Source organism: Haematobia irritans, chromosome 2 (genome assembly GCF_050003625.1).
Source record: "Haematobia irritans isolate KBUSLIRL chromosome 2, ASM5000362v1, whole genome shotgun sequence".
Taxonomy (NCBI): Eukaryota; Metazoa; Arthropoda; class Insecta; order Diptera; family Muscidae; genus Haematobia; species Haematobia irritans.
In genome coordinates this window covers 124299711-124321476 of record NC_134398.1, presented here as the reverse complement: position 1 = coordinate 124321476, position 21766 = coordinate 124299711, and the positions used below count along the sequence as shown (strand labels likewise).

General features: G+C 34.2%; 1 protein-coding gene across 1 annotated transcript; it reads right to left on the bottom strand.

The window, feature by feature from the left end:
• Window positions 1-4432: 4432 nt before the first annotated feature.
• Window positions 4433-21237, bottom strand: LOC142226201 (D-3-phosphoglycerate dehydrogenase). Its single transcript, XM_075296086.1, has 6 exons — window positions 20978-21237; window positions 20786-20836; window positions 13850-14004; window positions 11668-11887; window positions 11404-11536; window positions 4433-5143 (listed from the first exon to the last, which is right to left on the bottom strand). Exons 1-6 carry the CDS (start codon window positions 21059-21061, stop codon window positions 4788-4790), a joined length of 999 nt encoding a protein of 332 aa, XP_075152201.1. The 5' UTR covers window positions 21062-21237; the 3' UTR covers window positions 4433-4787.
• Window positions 21238-21766: the final 529 nt, after the last annotated feature.

Genomic DNA, 21766 nt, shown 5'->3' with positions numbered 1-21766 from the left:
TAGATCCCATATATATCTTTCACCCGATATTTACTTATACGGCTCCAGAAGCAAGATTTTTACCCTGATGTCCTTTAATATTTAAACGAGGGGTACAATTGATAGTTTCGTAAATTTGGTTGCAATCAGTTCAGATTTAGATATATCTCCCATTATCGCCACTGCTAAGTCGAAAACTTATAAAAAAAGACTCAAATTCTTCTATACCACTAATACATATCTATCGACCGATAAATCATTAATGCACTTTTGAGAAGTTGCCTAAAAATTGTTTAGATTTAATTATTTCCCATTTTTTACTAAAGGTGGGTATTAAGTTCGAGTTTAGCCGCTAAAATCACCATTTTTTCACGATTACTTTTCTTAATTAACCCACTTTAAGGAATACAAACTTTGTGAATGTTTACTTTGGGCTATTCCCCATCGAGTTATAATAACAAAATTGAACTTTAGTCTTGATACTGAGGTCATGTTGAAACTTCTGGCATATCATGGAGATCTCCTGAGTGAAAAGCGGTTTTCACTCAATTAATAAGACGAATATTTCCAATATTGAGTGCCTTACTACCAGTTTAAGGTAGGTATTAAGTTCGAAGTTAGCCGCGAAAATCGTCATTTTTTCACGATTACTTTTCTTTAATAATCCATTTTAAGGAATACAAACTTTGTGAAAATTTGCTTTGGGCTATCAAGTTATAATAAAATTTGCAACAAATGTGTATAATTTTAGGCCTTTTTTTACTGATTTAATTTTCACTTTAGCGGAAAAACTCGAACTTAGTACTCACCTTAAACTCGAACTTAATATCCACTTTTATGCGTCAAAATTGCAAGTATTGTGATATTTCAAGAATCGCTAGGTTGATAAATAATTTTTATTTTTATCGTTTACTATATTCCGACATTTATTATTCAAATTTTACCATTTGAAGTACAAAAATTGTATATTTTATTCTCCTTGGCACAATTTAAAAATTTTATTTTTCTCCCCTGCTTTGTACAGTACTTTGTTTGCAGTACTGTCTATTTGAACTAGATATATCATCAGCCTAAGGGTATGCTGTGATTCCGATTGCTTTCAAGCCTTGAAACTACAAACTGTGCTGTCAACCGAAATGGTTTCACTCGCCATTTACGTTTCTATACCCAGTAGAACAGGGCGTTATTAGGTTAGGTTAGGTTAGGTTAAAGTGGCAGCCCGATTAAATTTCAGGCTCACTTAGACTATTCAGTCTATTGTGATACCACATTTAACTAAAAGTACCTATTACATATGGGCACTTCTAGTCTTAACCACTGAACCTTCTCTATTATTTACTTTTGTGGAACCAACCAGATTGCTCCAAAAACATTAACAAACTACTTAAGTTAACGTTTTCCAGGTCAGCCAGTAATCTAAAGCTATATGCTCCTAAAATTCGTCGATGGCCGTTTTTGAGTTAAGGAACACAGAGTCCAAGGATTTTATTGCAGGTTGACTGTCTGAGTATATATTAATGCCAATATTTGTTGGAACATTACTTCTCAGCCAATTGACCACCTCTCTTATTGCCAATATTTCAGCCTGAAAAACACTACAGTGATTAGGTAATCTTTTCGCTATTCGAATTTCCAGATCTTTAGAATATACTCCGAACCTCACTTGTCCATTCAATTTGGAGCCATCAGTATAGAAATCTATATATCTTTTATTCCCCGGGGTCTGTGTACACCACGCCTCACTGTTGGGAATTAGAGTTTCAAACTTTTTGTCGAAAAGTGGTTTTGCCAGGGTGTAATCCACTACGTTAGGCACATCTGGCATTACTTTGAGGACCGAACTATGACCGTACGTTTTTTCCGACCACAGCGATAGCTCGCGCAACCGCACAGCCGTTGTTGCAGCTGACTGTTTGGCCAAAATGTCTAAAGGCAATAGATGTAGCATGACATTAAGGGAGTCTGTTCCTGTCTTACTAAATGCGCCTGAGATACATAAGCTCGCCATACGCTGAACTTTATCTAAACAAGTCGGTTTCTGAAGTGCCGGCCACCAGACTACAACACCATATAGCATTATAGGTCTAACCACTGCCGTGTATAGCCAATGCACAATTTTTGGTCTTAGTCCCCACTTTTTCCCTATTGCCTTTTTGCATGAGTACAAAGCTACCGTGGCTTTTCTCGCCCTCTCTTCAATGTTAAGCCTAAAATTCAGCTTCCTGTCCAAAATAACGCCAAGGTATTTTGCACACTCACCAAACGGAATTTCAGTACCCCCTAAGGAAATGGGCCTAACCTTGGGAGTTTTGCGATCTTTGCAGTACATGACTATTTCTGTCTTTGCTGGATTTACACCAAGACCATTATCTTTCGCCCATTTCTCAGTCATCCGGAGAGCTCTCTGTATAATATCTCTGATTGTGGATGGGAATTTTCCCCTGACTGCTAGCGCCACATCATCTGCGTATGCCACCACTTTTATCCTTTCTTTTTCTAGAGAAACCAGAAGGTTGTTTATAGCAACATTCCAAAGAAGAGGTGATAGAACTCCTCCTTGGGGAGTGCCTCTGTTCACATACCTTTGTATGTTTGCTTGCCCTAGTGTGGCTGAAATACGTCTCTTCATTAGAAGTTCGTCTAACAGCCTAAGTATACCTGGATCAACATTCAGAGTTGTCAGTCCCTTTAATATCGAGCTCGGATGGACATTATTGAACGCCCCTTCGATGTCTAGAAACGCCACGATTGTGTATTCTTTGACAGATAGTGAGCTTTCAATAAAGCTGACCAGTTCATGCAATGCGGTCTCAGTAGACCTGCCCTTCGAGTATGCATGCGCTGTCGTTTCGAGAGCAAACCTGAATCCACGCTAGTTCTAAGATACATGTCTATCATCCTCTCCAGGGTCTTAAGTAGGAATGAGGATAAGCTGATTGGTCGGAAATCCTTCGCACTCGAGTGAGAGGCTTTTCCTGCTTTAGGTATGAAGACGACTTTTGTTTCCCTCCACTTTTCTGGAATATATGCTAAGTTTACACATTGTTTATATATCACCGTCAACCAGGGGATAATTCTTTCAGCCACTGCCTGTAACTCCGCCGGAGTAATTCCATCAGGTCCGGGGGCGTTATTAGTGCATATGTTTGCAACACCCAGTAGGAGACGAGATAGACACATGATGTCTTTGGCAATATTTCTCAGGATCGGTCCCTGAGTCTATAATCATAATATTTTTGTAAAAATGAATCAAAATCAAATTTTCCTACACCTCTAATACATATATATAGAGTGATAAATCTTAAATGCACTTTTGCGAAATTCCATAAAAATGTTTGTAGATTTTAACATTTTCCATATTTTTTTATCATCAGTACGGTGTTCGTGTTTTAAAAGGGAAAATCAACCATAAAACATTATTATTATTTAATTCAATATTAGCTTGATTTGGAGGTAATTGATATTTCATTTAATTCAACGTTTAGGATTTGTCGAATAATATTCTACACGTGATAGTGCTGCCTGATTCAATATTTAGCTCAATGATAAGGAATCTGGCAATGAAGACCACGTCAACAAGAGCCTTGGTGACGATGATCGTATAGCTAAGGTTGTCATGGCTGTCGAGTGTGACATACTGGCGCCAGATGATTCTGGCCGAATGGGAGCCCAGAATAGATACCGGAGGAAATAACTGCTATACCGATGATTGGAAGATTGATGAGAGTGAGAGTAAATGAGGAGGACTCAGGCACTGAGATCCACATAAAGCGATGTTGACCAATTTAACGGCCGGAAGGGAGATCTGGTTTGACCCCGATAAGAAATAGACGGGAGAATTACTCAAGAATAATGATCGGAATTGAGCACATATCTGCCTAATAGTTAGTGCATATAGGGCGTGTTTTGAGAATGATGAGACATTGGAACATGACCTTTGTCACTGCTCTGTCTTTACTAGACAAAGAGTTAACCATAACGTTGAAGAGGTCATTCGGGACCTGGCCTAGCTGGTAAACAGAGACTGGAAACAAATTATGAAATTCGTTAGAGTTCCTGGAATAAAAGAATGGCACAATGGAAAGAAGTTAGATTAGATTAGCTTAGGTGTATGTCTGCCGACATGAGACAGGACACCCTGAATCCTAACCGTTTGCCTATTTTATTTCTAGGTCTCTTGATAACCGAGTATTTTGCTTTTGTTAATCCGCCACTGAAAGAAAACAAGCCGTGTATTCGAAAAAATCATATCCAAAATTATTTTTTTTAAGCAAAGTTCTTATTGGACCACCTTCAAATTTTACACAAAAAAAATTTTGTCGTTTGATAACTGGAGCTAAATTAAAAAAAAAAAAACATTTTTATTTTTATGAAACTATAAAAATACTTCCGCATTTATTAAATATGATTTACTTACACTGATTATACATTTATTTGAAATAATTTACACCTATTGTTAAATTTTTATTTTTCTTTTTTTATTATTTTTTAATTGCTATACAAAAATACTTGTAATTCAATTATTATAGAATTCAAAATAAAAATTGCATAAACAACTTTTGTGTTGATAAGGAATGGAAAAATAATCAAAAAAACATATAATAAAATTAAAAATTGAATAACATTGATGCAAAATTCACATCCATGCTGCTGATGACAACAGTAAATGGACTGATTGCCATAATGGGATGGTAATATAAATATATACTAGATTTTGTATTGACGTATCATGGCAACAACACCTATGGCTGAGGATGGACGGACCCCCCATCGGATGATAATAGGGGTGACGACGTCACACCACTTAATTACTGATAATGAGCCAATACATCGCGATTAATAACACCAGGGTAGGAGGTATAAGTCTTTGATTTGCCCGTCAATGCTATGAATTGCTCAGCAACTTCAACAGCCACACGAACCTGTGCCTCAGATGTACTGGCACCCAAATGGGGTGTAGCCACAACTTTGGGATGTTGAATCAATTTCTTTGTTACCTCAGATTTGGGAGGTTCCTCGGGGAAGACATCAAATGCGGCACCACCGCATTGCCCCGATTCAAGAGCATTTAATACGGCTTGTTCGTCGACAATGCCACCGCGTGCCACATTGACAACTTTAACGCCTTTTTTACATTTGCCCAGAGTATCGGCCGAAATCAAATCTATAATGATAGAGATAAGAAATTCACATGTTTTAGAATTTTTGTATTGGGCATTTATAAAAATTATTGCGAGAAATTGATGAACATGAATAGTTAAACTTACAAAACAAACAACAAAAACATTTAGTTAAAAATACCCAAAAGAAATTGTCCATTGATGTAACTAACATTTCATTAAGGCAATGGAGACATTAAAAAAATCTATCGCTAATATTACGAATCGTTTTCTACCAGTATAGAATTTTATTCTCATCAATAATATAAACTAATTTTATGGTCGCATATTTGGCATATTTAAATTTAATTTAATTATTATTAATTTAACTCCTTGACCAAGGGTCGGCCAATTATCACTCCCCGCTCGTAGATAGTTGGTTCACAATAAAGGCCAAATATTATCGGTAAATATCCTAATGGCAATATTAGACCCTTTGGTAGACATACCCACTTTTTAAGTCAAATCACTTAACTACACGCAAAGAAAAAAAACGTTTGGAAAATGTGTACCGAAAACGTTTTTCTTTTGTTAGAGTTTTTTGAATTGCTTCGAAAATTTTAAACTTTTATCACCAAAAAATCCGTTTGTTACAAAATTTTTATTTTTTCAATAAAAAAAGTTATTTTTGAAACAACAACACAGTCCATTTCGTTTATATCAAACACTGTTCTTTTCTGACTTTAGGTCTTTAATAAGACACATCTTACAGTTCAAAATTTAATATACTACAATGTAATGTTGAACATTTTTTCGGAATCTTCCGAACATATCTGGAATACGAGTATATGTAAAAAAAAAAACTTTGGTCGAAGCAGGGATCGAACCCACGACCCTTGGCATGCAAGTCGGACGTAGCAACTACTGCTCCACGGTGCCAAACTAAATATTTGTTTCTGTTAAATAAACTTTGTTTATTCGGTTCGTGGGCGCCGCAAGCTACGCTTTATAAATATAACTTATATGGATATTTATCTATTGATAACCATAACAGGTACATAGCTAAGTGGTTAGTGTGTTGGCTTACAAAGTGCATGGTCCGCGGTTCGATTCTCCGTCCAGGCGAAAGGTAAACAAATTTTAAAAATTTATAAAATCGTATAATTTCTTCTACATTGGTGGTATTACAGGAAAAGGTGTTAAGAACTAAAAACCCTCGTGGAATTGAGAAAGATGTGAGGGAAAATGCAATTAGCAAGAAAACAATGTTTTTTTTTGTGAGTTTGTCTTTATGAAATTGTTTTTACATTCTGGAAAAGAATAAACGTTTATCACAAAAAGTATATACTTTTCTTCCAAATACACTTCCTTACAGCGAAAAGCAAATGAGAAACGAACTTTGTTTGTCTAAAATTTCGTTTGGGAGGAAAGAATTATTTTTTTGCGTGTATTAACTCATTGAAAAGTGTATTGGAGAGAGAAATGCGTGTTAAGGACAATATGGTTTTCAGTGACGAATGGCTTAAAAATGATTGCAGATTAAGGTTGGTACTAAAAAATACCAAAGAATCGATCCTCTCAAGGCAATGGGCCGAAAGAATCTAAACTGATTCGAAATTGTTTTTTTTTTTTTGTTTTTTAACAATAAAATTAAAAAACAAGTAAGGAAAGTCTATGTTATTATCGGGTGGGACCGACTATATTATACCCTGCACCACTAAAGACTTAAAATTTAAGTCTGCAAATCAGGCTGAAATTCTGGATTCTGGGGCCATATTAGTAGATACATGCAAAAAACTAATTCTTTCCTCCCAAACGAAATTGTAGACAAACAAAGTTTGTTTCTCATTTGCTTTTCGCTGTAAGGTAGTTTATTTGAAAGATAAGTGTAAGGTAGTTTATTTGAAAGGTAAGTATAAACTTTTTGTGATAAACGTTCCAGGATGTAAAACAATTTCATAAAGACTAACTCAAAAAAAAAAACAAGTATATACAGCAGTAAGTTCGGCCGGGCCGAATCATAAATACCCACCACCATGAATCAAATATTATAGTTTCCTTTAAAATTTCAGGGGGGTTTGATGATATTCTCCCGAACAGAGCCGTTCAACTAGTACACTTCCCGAAGATAAATTTAAAGATTTTACCTATGAAGACTATATCAGATTTTGGATTTATAAGAGCCATTTTTGTTTGAGTTTTAGAGGAATCACTAACATCTCATGTAAGTGTGCAAGAATATGATGAAATAACATCTTGATTGGAAATCTAAAATCTGTAGATTTTCACCCCCATTATTTAAATGATTACGAGATCTAAAATATGGAAATTTTACATTCAGTTTCAAGCAATTTTCATGATCAGTGCGCCTTCTATACACTCAAGAAGTGAAATCGGTCTATATGGAGGCCTTACCATATGGACCGATAAAAACTAAATCCGATACACGTTTTTGTGAGTCTAAAATACAATTTCAGACAAATCGGATAAAAACTACGGTTTCTTGAAACCCAAGGAGAACGAGAGATTGATCTTAAGGGGCTATACTAAAACTTGGGCCGATACTCACCGTTTTCGGCACACCTCTTTATGGTCCTAAAATACTTTTAGATTTCAAATATCAGGACATTTGGATAAAAACTACGGTTTCTAAAATCCCAAACAATAAAATCATTTCTATTTATAGTTCTAAAAACCTAAAGATTTTCAATTTCAGACAAATTGGACAACAACTACGGTTTCTACAAGCCCAAAAAGTACAATTGGGAGATCGGTATATATGGGGGCTATACTAAAACTTTGACCGAAACTCACCATTTTCGGCGCATCTCTTTATGGTCGTAAAATAATTCTAGATTTTGAATTTTGTGCAAATTGGATAAAAACTACGATTTCTAAAAGCTCACGAAATAAAATCTGGAGATCGGTATATATGGGGGATATACAAAAGCATGGACCAATACACGCCATTTTCGGCACACGTATTTGTGGTACTACAATACCTCTAGATTTTCAATTTCAGACAAATTGGATAAAAACTACGGTTTCTATAAGCCCAAGAAGTAAAAGCGGGAGATCGGTCTATATGGGGGCTATATCAAATCATTGACCGATCCTCATCATTTTTGGCATACCTTTTTATGGTCCTAAAATACCTCTTAATTTTCAATTTGAGGCAAATTGGATAAAAACTACGGAGTCTAGAAGCCCAAGAAGTAAAATCGGGAGATCGGTCTATATGGGGGCTCTACCAAAAGTTGACCGATACTCACCATTTTTGACATACCTCTTTATGGTCCTGAAATACTTCTAGATTTCAAATTTCAGGCAAATTGGATAAAAACTACGGTTTTTAAAAGCCCAAGACACCAAATCGAGTGGTCGGTTTATATGGGGACTATATCAAAACCTGGACCGATATAGCCCATCTTCGAACTTGATCTGCCTGCAGACAAAAGACGAGTGTGTGCCAAATTTCAGCACGATTGCTTCATTATTGAAGACTGTAGCGTGATTACAACAGATAGACAGACAGACGGGCAGACGGACATCGTTATATCGTCTTAGAATTTCTCCCTGATCAAGAATATATATACTTTATATAGTCGGAAATCGATATTTCGATGTGTTACAAACGGAATGACAAACTTATTATACCCCCGTCACTATTCTATGGTGGTGGGTATAAAAAAAAACAATAAGACACCATATGTCTATCTCATCTCCTTCTGGGTGTTGCAAACATATGCACTAACTTATAATACCCTGTTCCACCGTGTGGCGCAGGGTATAAATATAGTGATTTAGTTTGTTGCAATACATATCAGCCACCCAGTATCTTCAAATCATTATTAAATCTAAAAAATAGTTATATGATGCACCCCCAATGGAAATTTCGTTATTAGGCCGATAATACGGTTTTGTCATGTATTTCTTTGGGTACACCAAACAAATAACATAACATATTGTCAAGAGTACAAAGACTTATTGTCCTTAATATACGAATGCGAGTTGTTCATGGCATAGTATAGGCATTTCTCTGGAAATTGTATTCTAGTCTATATATGACGCCTGTATATATATTTGACAGCTGTCAGCAACTTCAGATGCTCTTCATTCTTTATTTTTCCCCAGGGAGCATTTTGTTCATAGAATGGATAATGATAAAGCAATTGGAAGTTAAGTGACTTCAAACATGATGCATAGCCGTTGAGACGTAGTCACCTCCCTTTCTTCGAAATGTCCTCCTTAACTAAAAGTCGATAAACTTTTCAATGAAGCCATTTCGTAGTAAATACGACATAAAAAATAAGGAACTGATGTCAATTTGTCCTCAAAAATGGAATTTGAAAATTTGATTATTTTTTTGGTAACTGGACTATGAAGCTAAATCGTATTCAGAAGTAGGAAATGTCTTTCAAGTTTTTGTTTTAAAGACTCTTGGCATATTTTTTACTTGAAATTAATTTTGCGTTTAAACTATTAATTTGTGGTTAACACGTTTATGAAAAAATATATATCCTATCAAGCTTTTTTTTTACTGTACAAACATTAAGAAGGCCACAGATTTCATGTCCTTAAAATACGAATGCGAATAGAAGACGTATTTCTCTGATACAAAGTTGTTTCTTTGTCCAAAAGTCGATAAACTTTTCACTGAAGTCACTTTGACCTTATTGTTAAGTGATTCAACTTAAAAATGGGTATCTTTACATGAAGGAAAATTTTGTTTGACTAAGGTCAACTTGACTTTAATAGTTATTAAAAATTCTTAAAAATTGAAAATGAAATTGTCTTAAAATTTGTTGACTTTTTGCATCTTGACTACAAAGCAAAAAAGTGTTTAAAAATGGGAGATGCTTTTTAATACACACAAAAAAAAAATCAGATTCAATCACGAAATGAATTTATCCAATTAATTTTTTAATTGAAATGTCTTCAATCACGAAAATGATAGTAGTAATCACAGTTTTAATTGGACATAAACAATATTTGATTAAAAAATTAATTGATTTGATTTGAAAATTTCAATTAATTTTTTAATTGATTCAATTAAAAATTTAATTGGTGTTGATTGCAAAACTCAATTAATTTCTTGAATTAAAAACGTGAGTATTTTCAATTACTTTCTAGTTTGATTAAAAAAATTTCTTGTTTTAATTAAATTTTTATTTAAAAATTAAAAAAATGTCCCTCACTTTTTTAAGTGACTTAGTCTTCCGAGATTGATTAAAAAGTTAATTGTATCAATTAATTTATTTAATTGAAACTGTAAAAATTGTTAATCATTGAATTTATTAATTTAATGCTTCTATGGTTGTCGTCAACACGTTTTTAAAGGACTTTGATAGCAATGAAATTTTCTTTATTCCAAGATTGTCTCAAAGATATACATTTCAATGACCATACAAAGAAGTTTAATGCTAACTAACATAGAAGAAATTTATTGTTCACTTCTCAAAAATAGTACCAATGAACTACAGCGTGGGTAATATGATTTGGCGCAAATGATTTTTTTTTTTTTTTTTTTTGTTGTAAGTGGTACACATAAAAATTTTTTTTTCTGATTCAATCACGAAATTAATTGATCCAATGGGAGCCACCGTGGTGCAATGGTTAGCATGCCCGCCTTGCATACACAAGGTCGTGGGTTCGATTCCTGCTACGACCGAACACCAAAAAGTTTTTCAGCGGTGGATTATCCCACCTCAGTAATGCTGGTGACATTTCTGAGGGTTTCAAAGCTTCTCTAAGTGGTTTCACTAGAATGTGGAACGCCGTTCGGACTCGGCTATAAAAAGGAGGTCCCTTGTCATTGAGTTTAACATGGAATCGGGCAGCACTCAGTGATAAGAGAGAAGTTCACCACTGTGGTATCACAATGGACTGAATAGTCTAAGTGAGCCTGATACATCGGGCTGCCACATAACCTAACCTAACCTAACCTAATTGATCCAATTAATTTTTTAATTGAAATGTCTTCAATCACAGAAATGATACTATCAATTAAAAAATTAATTGACAGCCAATTAAAAAATTAATTGATACTATTAATTTGTGTGATTGATTTTTGTTTCAATTAAAAAATTTGTTGAATCAATTAAATTTTTAATTGAATATTTTTTAAAATTCAATTAAGATTTTAATTGGAAAAATGTTCGTGAAATTTTTTTCTGTGTAGTAAAAATTCTACAATGTTAAAAATTCATATCTAAAAAAATTGAATTAATTTAGTATTTCATTTCCCCATAAAATAGTTAACTTTTTTCTGTTTACTTTCTTTTTGAGACATTTTTCTCAAATTTTTTAAACATTTTTTACTCACTTCGTGTAGCTGGTATCAATGGTGTGTGCACAGTGATATAATCAGCCAAAGGCCAAATTTGCTCCAGTGTCATCTTTTCGATACCCACAGCAGCAGCTTCTTCATGTGTCGTAATGGGGTCATAGCCAATGACCTATTTCAATTACGTAAACAAATAAAAAATTGAAGAAAAAAATCAAAGATACAAAATTACTTAACTTGTAGCTGACAGACACCATAATGCCTATTTAAATACAAAAAAAAAATAAAATCCCAAAAACTTACTCTCATGCCCCAGGCCTTCATGCGTATGCCAACCTCACGGCCTATACGGCCCAGACCCAAAACAGCCAAAGTTTTGCCATACAACTCACATCCACTGTAGAGCTTACGATCCCAACGACCCTCTTTCATGCTCTGGGCAGCGGGTGTAACTGGACGTGCCAAAGTGCCAATAAGGATGCAAGTAAGTTCACAGGCTGAAATTGAATTGCCTCCCGGAGTGCTAACAGAGGAAAAACAAAATGGTCACCAGAATATGAGTTAAAACGTGGGTAAATACCAAAGTACCAATAACTATTGACATTTTTTTGTGGAAAGGGTCAATGAGGATAGGAATGATGATTTGACTTTCGCCCACTAGCTATGTATTTTCATTTCTCCATGTTTGTTTTTTTTTTTTTGACGATGAGCTTTAATTTTAGGAATATTTTGACTAGACAAAATTTATGTAAATTCCTTTTTGAACAAATAAACAGTTTTATGTTAATTAATGGCTGGCTGTCTGCGCTTACTTTCGCACGTACAAAATGATCTCCTGGGTTATGTTATCTCATTATCGAAAAGCATCGCAGACAGGACTCATGTGGAATCTAAGGATATTGGTCTTCACCTTAGATAGAGCATATGGCAATTTCATATCATAATGGGTTGAATAGAAAGGTAAACCTAAAATCAATAAAATGTTTTTTGTTTTTTTCTTTTCACGCTACACTCAAATAAATGTTTAATCCGTTCACTAACGATTTAAACTTAACCCTCTAATGCCCCAATTTTTTGCCAGCTGATCAAAATTGAACAGTTTCAACTAAGTTTTCTTTTTATTTTACACATTTTTGTTGTCTTAAGGAGTGTTTTACTAAAAGCTTCATTATTAAATGAAGCCCGCCTAAAGGCGGGATTGGGCATTAGAGGGTTAATGTTAAAAACTTTAACTTTTTTTGTACTAACAGCATGTAGAAAAATTTTAATTTTGAAGTCTTAAAGCTTATGGGTTTATTCTGAAAACTTGGTTATTGAATTATGACCAGATAGCCTTAGGAAAATAAGCGCGATTTGGCCTATAATATCTTTCGAAATATGATAAAAAATACAAAAACGAATATGAAATAATTTCAGCTTTAGTTTTTGTAAAAATAAAATACAAAAACTAAAATAATATACACTATAGTTTTTGTTTGAATGTCCATTTACTAACAGTCTAAAAAGTAGGCTTTTTCGTTGATTGTTAAAGAAGTTTATAAAAATGCATTTTAGTTCCTATTTCATTTTCTAACACAAAAAAATTTTGAATTCACAAGGAATGAAAATTTAGGTTAATTTTTGAAAATTTTAACAAAATTATAATACACACGCCGATATGACAAAAATTAATTTTTCACGTGTTATTTGAAGGACAAAATTGGAGTTAAAACAGAAATTGCAAAAATGTCTTTAGCGCCAAGGAAGTTCAGGATGGATACATTTTTTGTAAAATTTACAAAGTAAAGGAAGTATTTACTATAGTACATGGGTGTCCAAAACTGACACCGGTTAACCGGATTCCATTACATAACCCGAAACCTGGTAGTGAAAAAATCACGAATTTCAATGAAATTTTTATCTACTTTGTGATATTTTTCTTTCGAAAGTGGAACTTTTTGTAAATGCACAACAGCACCACTTTCTGTACGACGATTTCGCATTCTTCGATAAAACTAAAGAGATATATTATGGTCTTGCACCCAAAGAAAATATTTCTCCCAGGTCGAAATTTTAGTCAAACAAAATTTCGCTTTGTTGTAAAGCCCAATTTATTAGAAGCGTTTAGAGGAGTACTTCAAATCTTTGTTATTAGCTTTCAAAGAACTTTCTTAGAGGCGAAAGAAAATGTAATATAAAATGTAACTCTTCAGAAAAATAAATCTTTCAGTTTATACAATGCATTGACATCCAACATCTATTATCACTAAACTGCTATTTTTTAGCGTCAAGTTTCATAAAAATAAGTGAAAATACTGCTTGCAAAATTTTAACTGCGTTAAATTTTTTCTATCACACTGGTAAAATTGGGATTTTCGAATAAACCGAAAACCAACTTCTCATTTTGAAGGTTTCCAATGTTTTTTTCCAATATTTTTTTATTGCTTTTGCTCTTGTGAAATCTTGTTCGATTTATAATAAATATTTTATTAATATAATCACTTACTTCAATACAATGACTTTGTTCTTTGTTGCAGCTGGCACATCAATATTATCCACACCGGCACCTGCGCGACCTACAGCTTTCAGACTTCCAGCTCCAGCATCTAACACTTGTTGTGTTATTTTTGTATCTGATCTTACTATGGCGGCATCATATTTCTGTAAATAAAACAGTTATAAATAATCAATACATATATTGAATTGATAATATGTTGTTTCTCGCTACAATTGCAAAAACAATATCAGGACTGTTTTAATATAAGTTTACGAAGCATAACCAAACCATACGCACTATATTTATCCAGATCAATTATAATTGCGTTTATCTAAGCGTAGAATATATACAATGACTCAAATACACATAGAAATACTCTGTAAAAAACAGCAATTGATGAATGCTGTTATATGCTTGTAATCCATCGTCTAGCGAACCTGTTAACCCAAGGGATTTTTAAGAATCCAAAATTGTTTTTTTTTTTTTTTGTATATTCCAAACCACTAATATTCTTAAAAGTCAATAAACGCAAACAAATATTTTCTTTGTTGTTATGCCTTAATTTGAGAAAACTTTCGAGTTTTGAGCAAATACAAGACATTTCAATTATGATCTACATGGTTGCCTAAATCAGATATATAATTTTCGAGATTAACAGGTTGACTGATAAGTCCCCGGTGTGACACATATATGGCATCGCTAGTATTAAATGCATATTATTTTTATATAGTACCAACCTTCAAATGATTCGTGTCAAAATTTGACGTCTGTAAGTCAATTAGATTGTGAGATAGAGCGTCTTTTATGAAGCAACTTTTGTTATTGTGAAAAAAATGGAAAAAAGGATTTACGTGTTTTGATAAAATACTGTTTTCTGAAGGGAAAAAATACGGTGGAAGCAAAAACTTGGCTTGGTAATGAGTTTCCGGACTCTGCCCCAGGAAAATCAACAATAATTGATTGGTATGCAAAATTCAAGCGTGGTGGAATAAGCACGGAGGACGGTGAACGCAGTGGACACCCGAAAGAGGTGGTTACCGACGAAAACATTAAAAACAAGTAAGTAAAGTAGAAAGTCGGGCGGGGCCGACTATATCATACCCTAAACCACCATTACAGAATTAGTAATCATAAGCATTTGTGGGGTAACATATAGGTCTGGGAGATAAACCGCAGTTGCATATTTAAGAAAATTAAGTGTGTAAATATAACCATAGCGATAGGCGGTAGGCGAACACTTATTTACGTGTATTTCTTATGGGAAGCCCAAAATCCGCGACGGAATACCGTGACGGCTAGCGGCGTGTCGCTAAATTAAAACTTATTCTAACTTCTTGGCGAAAACTGGTATAGTGTTGCCATCGCTTATCATTTTTTTAACTCACCATTAGGAATTGCTGTTGCCTGGACATGTGTAGATTATTTTTTCTTGAAATAACTCAACAAATAACAAGCCATTGTATTATTGTATTTGCCGTTGCGATATTCTTATGTAAGAGCTACAAGTACGTATAAGTACGATCAGCTAGTACATCAAAATTTGAAATTTGAGTAACATTGGTTAATAAATAAGAGTACTATGGCCAAATTTGGGAAAATCGAGCGATACATATATATGGAAGCTATATCTAAATCTGAACCAATTTGCATAATATTTTGCGGGTTTGGTTAATACCACAAAAGGTTTCCTTGTGCAAGATTTGAGTAAGATCAGTTAAGAAATGAGGCCTGTATGGTCAAACATAAGCTTATTAGGGGCGAATTTTTCAAAATCGGGTGATACATATATGGAGCTATATCTACATCTGAACCGATTTCGATGAAATTTTGCACATATAGTTAGTACTATAGAGGACTGGAGATTTTTAGTAAGATCGGTTAATAAATAAGGGTTCTATGGCCAAATTTGGGAAAATCGGGCTATACATATATATGGGAGCTATATCTAAATCTGAACCGATTTGCACATATAGTTAGTGCTATAGAAGACTACATTTAGCCAAATTTGGGTAAGATCGGTTGATAAATAAGGGTTTTATTGCCAAATTTAGAAAAATCGGGCGGTACATATATATGGGAGTTATAGCTAAATCTGAACCGATTTCGATGATTTTTTGCACATATAGTTAGTGCTATAGAAGACTACATTTAGCCAAATTTGAGTAAGATCGGTTGATAAATAAGGGTTTTATGGCCAAATTAGAAAAATCGGGCGATACATATATATGAGAGCTATATCTAAATCTGAACCGATTTGGATGAAATTTTGCAGACTTGAAGGGCGATGGAAAAGATTACCTTTTGCCAAATTTGGTGACGATCCCATATATATGGGAGCTATATCTAAATTTGATCCGATTTCTTCCAAATTCAATAGCGTTCGTCCTTGTGCCCAAAAACCTCCCTGTACCAAATTTCATCAAAATCGGTTAATAATTGCAAGCGGAATCCTGTGAACAACAAATACATGGACAGACGGATGGACGGACACCTCGACTCAGGAGGTGATTCTGAGTCGATCGGTATATATTTTATGGGGTCTAAAATCAATATTTCTGGTAGGCACATTTTTTGGCCGATCAAACTTATTATACCCTGACCACTATGTGGTTTAGGGTATAAAAATCCACAAAATGATTTTGAATGACCGTAAAATGAAGTTGATCGAGATAGCAGAGGCCTTAAAGATATCAAAGGAATGTGTTGGTCATTTAATTCATCAATATTTGGATATGCGGAAGCTCTGGGCAAAATGGGTGCCGCGCGAGCTCACATTTGACCAAAAACAACAACGTGTTGATGATTCTGAGCGGTGTTTGCAGCTGTTAACTCGTAATACACCCGAGTTTTTCCGTCGATATGTGACAATGGATAAAACATGGCTCCATCACTACACTCCTGAGTCCAATCGACGATCGGCTGAGTGGACAGCGAGCGGTGAACCGTCTCCGAAGCCTGGAAAGACTCAAAACTCCGCTGGCAAAGTAATGGCCTCTGTTTTTTGGGATGAGCATGGAATACTTTTTTTTTATCGATTATCTTGAGAAGGGAAAAACCATCAACAGTGACTATTATATGGCGTTATTGGAGCGTTTGAAGGTCGAAATCGCGGCAAAATGGCCCCATATGAAGAAGAAAAAAGTGTTGTTCCACCAAGACAACGCACCGTACCACAAGTCATTGAGAACGATTGCAAAAATTCATGAATTGGGCTTCGAATTGCTTCCCCACCCACCGTATTCTCCAGATCTGGCCCCCAGCGACTTTTTCTTGTTCTCAGACCTCAAAATGATGCTCGCAGGCTGCAATGAAGAGGTGATCGCCGAAACTGAAGCCTATTTTGAGGCAAAACCGAAGGAGTACTACCAAAATGGTATCACAAAATTGGAAGGTCGTTATAATCGTTGTATCGCTCTTGAAGGGAACTATGTTGATAATAAAAACGAGTTTTGTCAAAAAAAAAGTGTTTTTCTTTGTTAGACCGAGGACTTATCAGCCAACCTGTTAGATACTTATTTTATTTTTGTTTGTATTTTCCATGAAACCAAAGAAATATTGTTTTCAAAAAGGAAAATTTTGTATAATTGCATGGTTACTTGTTTATGTAAATATTCATGAAGACAAATTGCAAAGCAATATACACTGTTTTATCGACCATGAAACAAATTGTTCGTTATGGGACCAGATATTGTCGTGAATCAAGTAAAATTTCGTGAGTCGAGAGTCACGCTGATGGCAACGTCTTGAGTGTGCGTAAGCGTGACTAACAAACTAAAAGTGAGCGTGAGTCACGAAAATAATTTCTTCGTGAGTGTGCGTGAGTAATGCGCTCTAGAGACTATCAGTTATTCCGGACGACAGTGCTCGTGTCGAACATATCCCATATATTGTGCACATTATAAGTTAAGTCCGAAGGCATAATCGATACTGCTGCATGTTTATGGGATCGATAACACATTTACCGATTATTTAGTCATCGCCGACAAGTCGTATCGATCCGACACACTGTAAGATTCTTTACAAACACCGACATTACGTCCGGAATAACTGGTAGTCTGTCAAGCGCATAACGAATTTAGGAAAAATGCGCTCACGAAAAAAATCCCGCCCACGGACACGGTTACGACATGAATTCATTTACAATTTTAGTGACACGAGGGATGTTAAGAGTTTAACTACGCTCTCGATTTTAATCATGCTCAAACACGCCCCTAAGGTAAATTAGTCATAAAATTATTCGTGAGTCACGACATTTTTCGTGAGTCACGATATTTTTCGTGAGTCACGACATTTTGCGCGTGAGTACATATTTTCTTTCCGTGAGTGTTCGTGAGCCCTACCAAAAATATCGTGCGCGAGTGTGCGTGAGTTAAAATTTTCCGTCGTGAGTTTGCCTGAGCGTGAGTAAACTATTACTCATGTGTACACCTCTAATCCGCATACCGGGCTTTATGGTGGAACAAAAGTTAGCATGGCGGCCTTTCATTCAAACGATCATGGGTCAAATCCCAGTTCCAAAAGGGTTTTCTCAGCAATACTGGGGACATTTCCGATTGTTGTAAAGTTTGTCTAAGTGGTTTCGTCGTAATTTGAAATGTGCACACACAGAAAAACCATGTTTGGACATGGTTGCCGCATCCATTTAATGCTTATCTAGAGCATGTAATTGCCGCGAAAACCATGTGTTTTGTCTTTGTAAAAATAGTTTTCGGGCGGAGAAAAGTGTATGGTGGCAATAAGCATTTGAATGGTTCTCAAATACCGCAAACATGTTCTATCATTTAAATGATAGAATTTGAGACCATTAAATGGTCGGGAAAATCATGTACCTGACCATTCAATTTTTTTTACTTTTTTACAGGGAAAAAAGTATTTTTATAGGTTAAGTATAGATATGTCTAGAACCATTACATGGCCATAAAGACCATTTTCATTTTTTTCGTGACCATTTAATTTTTTAACTTTCTTGCAGCGAAAAGAATTTTATAAAAACATTGAGCAGGTACACACGATTTTCATTTTGCGCGTCAGTCGTGTGTTGATTGTTTCTTGGAATGGACGGAGAATAAGGATTTACTGTGTTTTGTGTTAATTTATTTATTCATAAGTGGCACGTGGTTTTATGTGAACACAAAAAAGGAAAGTGTAATTGAAAAATATACCTGTTTTTTGTTTTGCATTTTGCTATATGGATCATTTATTTTTATTTGCAGTTACATGATGTCTGCGGTTGTACATTTGATGGGCACACGATGTAAATATGGAATGATTACTTGAAATTGAAATAAAATAGTGTGTGTAAAAATATGTGATGTTTGCTTGCACGACATTATAAATACAAACAAACAATGAATTAGTTTATAAATAAATAAAAACAAATAAATAGAGTTAATTTTGTGTTTTCTTTTCTCCAGTGGCGTCCTTTTTTCCACGATGAAAAAAGGTTTTTCATAAAGATCAAAAAATTTTAGGTTGTGACCATGTTCTTCATTCAATACCATAACATTTTAAATCGTGACCATTGTCTTTTCATTCAAACAAAATTGTTTTTATCAATATAATAACATTTTAGATGAGGACAATTTTATTTTTCTTAGAACCATGTTCAACATGGTTGCAGGTTAAAATGTTACATGGTCGCCGCAAAAATAGCTCCTATATTATTTTGCTCTTCGAATATGATTGTGACAATCATGGTTCTTCTCTGTGTGGGCAGTACTACTGTGTGTGGACAATGGACCGAAATAACGCTAACAAAAATAAAAGAATAATATCCTACAAACTTTGGTACGTGAAATTTATCCTTTTATAGAAAGATTAGATAAGTTTTTGATACAATTAGTTTAATCTTTTTTTAGAAATAATTCACAATAAAACCCTATTGAGCATGTCTTGTTAGAATATCAAACAAGAACCCAGCAAAAAAGATCTCGGATCCCCAAATTGTGATCCAGAATGTGTGCAAATTTGGATCACCATAACAGAATATTTTACCATATTCAGCCCGTCAATTAAAATGTTTGCCCTATGAGGCCAAGGCATAATAAACCCGATTAATTCAATATCAAATATTTTTCTAAAATTTTATTTTTATGTTATACCTTGGTTTTATTTTGTGATATATTTTATATTTTTTGCATTTAAACGCAACAAAAAATTTAAAATTCTCATAATTTGCAAAACCATCTCAAAAGAACTTCCATGAAAGTGAAAAAGTCTACTGGAATAGTTGCAAATCCCAGCAAGGATAAAATTTTTAATTTTATTTTGTAATTGTATATATATATATCAAATTGTTTTTGTAACGTAGTCTACATATAGTTTTAATTATATGCAGTCCTTGATTGTAGTCCTAATTATTTTTATAATTTTTTTTAAAGTAAATTTAATGTAATTCTTTATTTTGAGTATCCCTGTAACCGTATATGGCCATTTCGGCTTGGTTGTAAAATGAGTTAAATAAAAAAATAAATGTTAACAGTCAAATAGCATATTTTCTAAAGAACTACATTGAAAGAGGAATGAAATTGGTGGAACATCCCAGGATGCGCTTAAAAGGAGATGTTTGTGGATCAAATGTTCATGTTTTTACTGGGAATGCTTTCGGTCTGTCATTCAAAATGTGTGTTTCTAACTGAAAAAGTCTGAATACGATAAAAGTATAAAAGTCTGGATACGATAAAAGTAGAGGTAAATGACCAGATGAATAGGTTGTCTCTAATATATAAATTTATAATTTTCGGCTATTCGAACAGAAGATCCACCCTAATAACAACACAATTGTTTAAGAACACATATTTATCAATAAGAATGGAAAGCAAGTTGCCCACTCAGCTTTTCGTTAATAATGGGAAATGTTTTTGACGACAAGTATTGAGAACAAAATAAAGCAACAAAAACAACAACCAAAAGAAAAGAAGAGAAAAAAACAGGCAATGCACTTACTTTGACTTCTTTGCAGAGTTCATCCACCGGTAATTTCAGTTTATAAGAGACCTGATAACGAGAAATATTTTTGTTTGTTTCTTAAATTTTTTTCTGTAGATCAAAATGCATTTTAAAAACAACAATGAACAGCAATTTTGCAAATTAATTAATTAATAAATAACAAGAGTAACAACAACAACAATGAATTACATTAATGCCATTCTTTTGCAAAAGATCTACACAGGCACTGTCAACTGCATCGCACACCAACACATTTTTAATATCAACCGGCATTTTTTAATTTATTCTTTTTTTTGCAATGCTTTTGCGTTTTATAAAATTTTCTTTAACACAATAACGACCACGGACTGTAAAGATTTATTTTTGTTTCTGATCGAATTTAAACGGACAACCGACTCGGACGCAATGTAAAATACAAGTGATTGTGGATTGTTGTCGAGAACGATCTCCAGACCACGAATGCAATGCAAAATGCATTCGAAACAGTTCGCAACAATCAAGTCAGTGGAAAGACGGACCGGACGAACGGACACACAGACCATCAATGTCAGTGACAGACAACACAGGTTATTGCAATAATAAAAAACAAACGGCTCGCTTTAAACTGGTCGTATTTCATATCGATCGTCATCACAGTATTCCAGAAGTAAAAATAAAAAAATTAAATTTCTAAAATAATTAATATTTTTTTTTCGTAACATTTAACCAATGGGAAAAAACTTGTCTATCATGTAAAATATTGTGATGCTATCTACAATGAGATATTATTCCCGATTTTATTTACATTTTCAATTAATTACATACCCACTTTTGCTAAAGTGAATTATTATTATCCACTGCATAATTTTTGCTCCAATAAGAAGCACATGGCAGACTGTATTAACGACACGAAACGAAATATGCTGTATATGTTAGGTGCTTGTTTTCTTTTAGTACTGGATATCCTGAAAATAATTATTTTCTCATGAACCAAAGTCT

What these genes read in the sequence shown, in the direction of transcription:
- LOC142226201 (XM_075296086.1), bottom strand. Translation starts at nt 21,061, where the DNA reads ATGCCGGTTGATATTAAAAATGTGTTGGTGTGCGATGCAGTTGACAGT. An exon ending in AACAAAGTCATTGTATTGAA is followed by an intron (nt 11,888 to 13,849) that starts GTAAGTGATTAT and finishes TTCCTCTGTTAG; the next exon opens with CACTCCGGGAGGCAATTCAA. An exon ending in ATTGATACCAGCTACACGAA is followed by an intron (nt 5,144 to 11,403) that starts GTGAGTAAAAAA and finishes CTATCATTATAG; the next exon opens with ATTTGATTTCGGCCGATACT.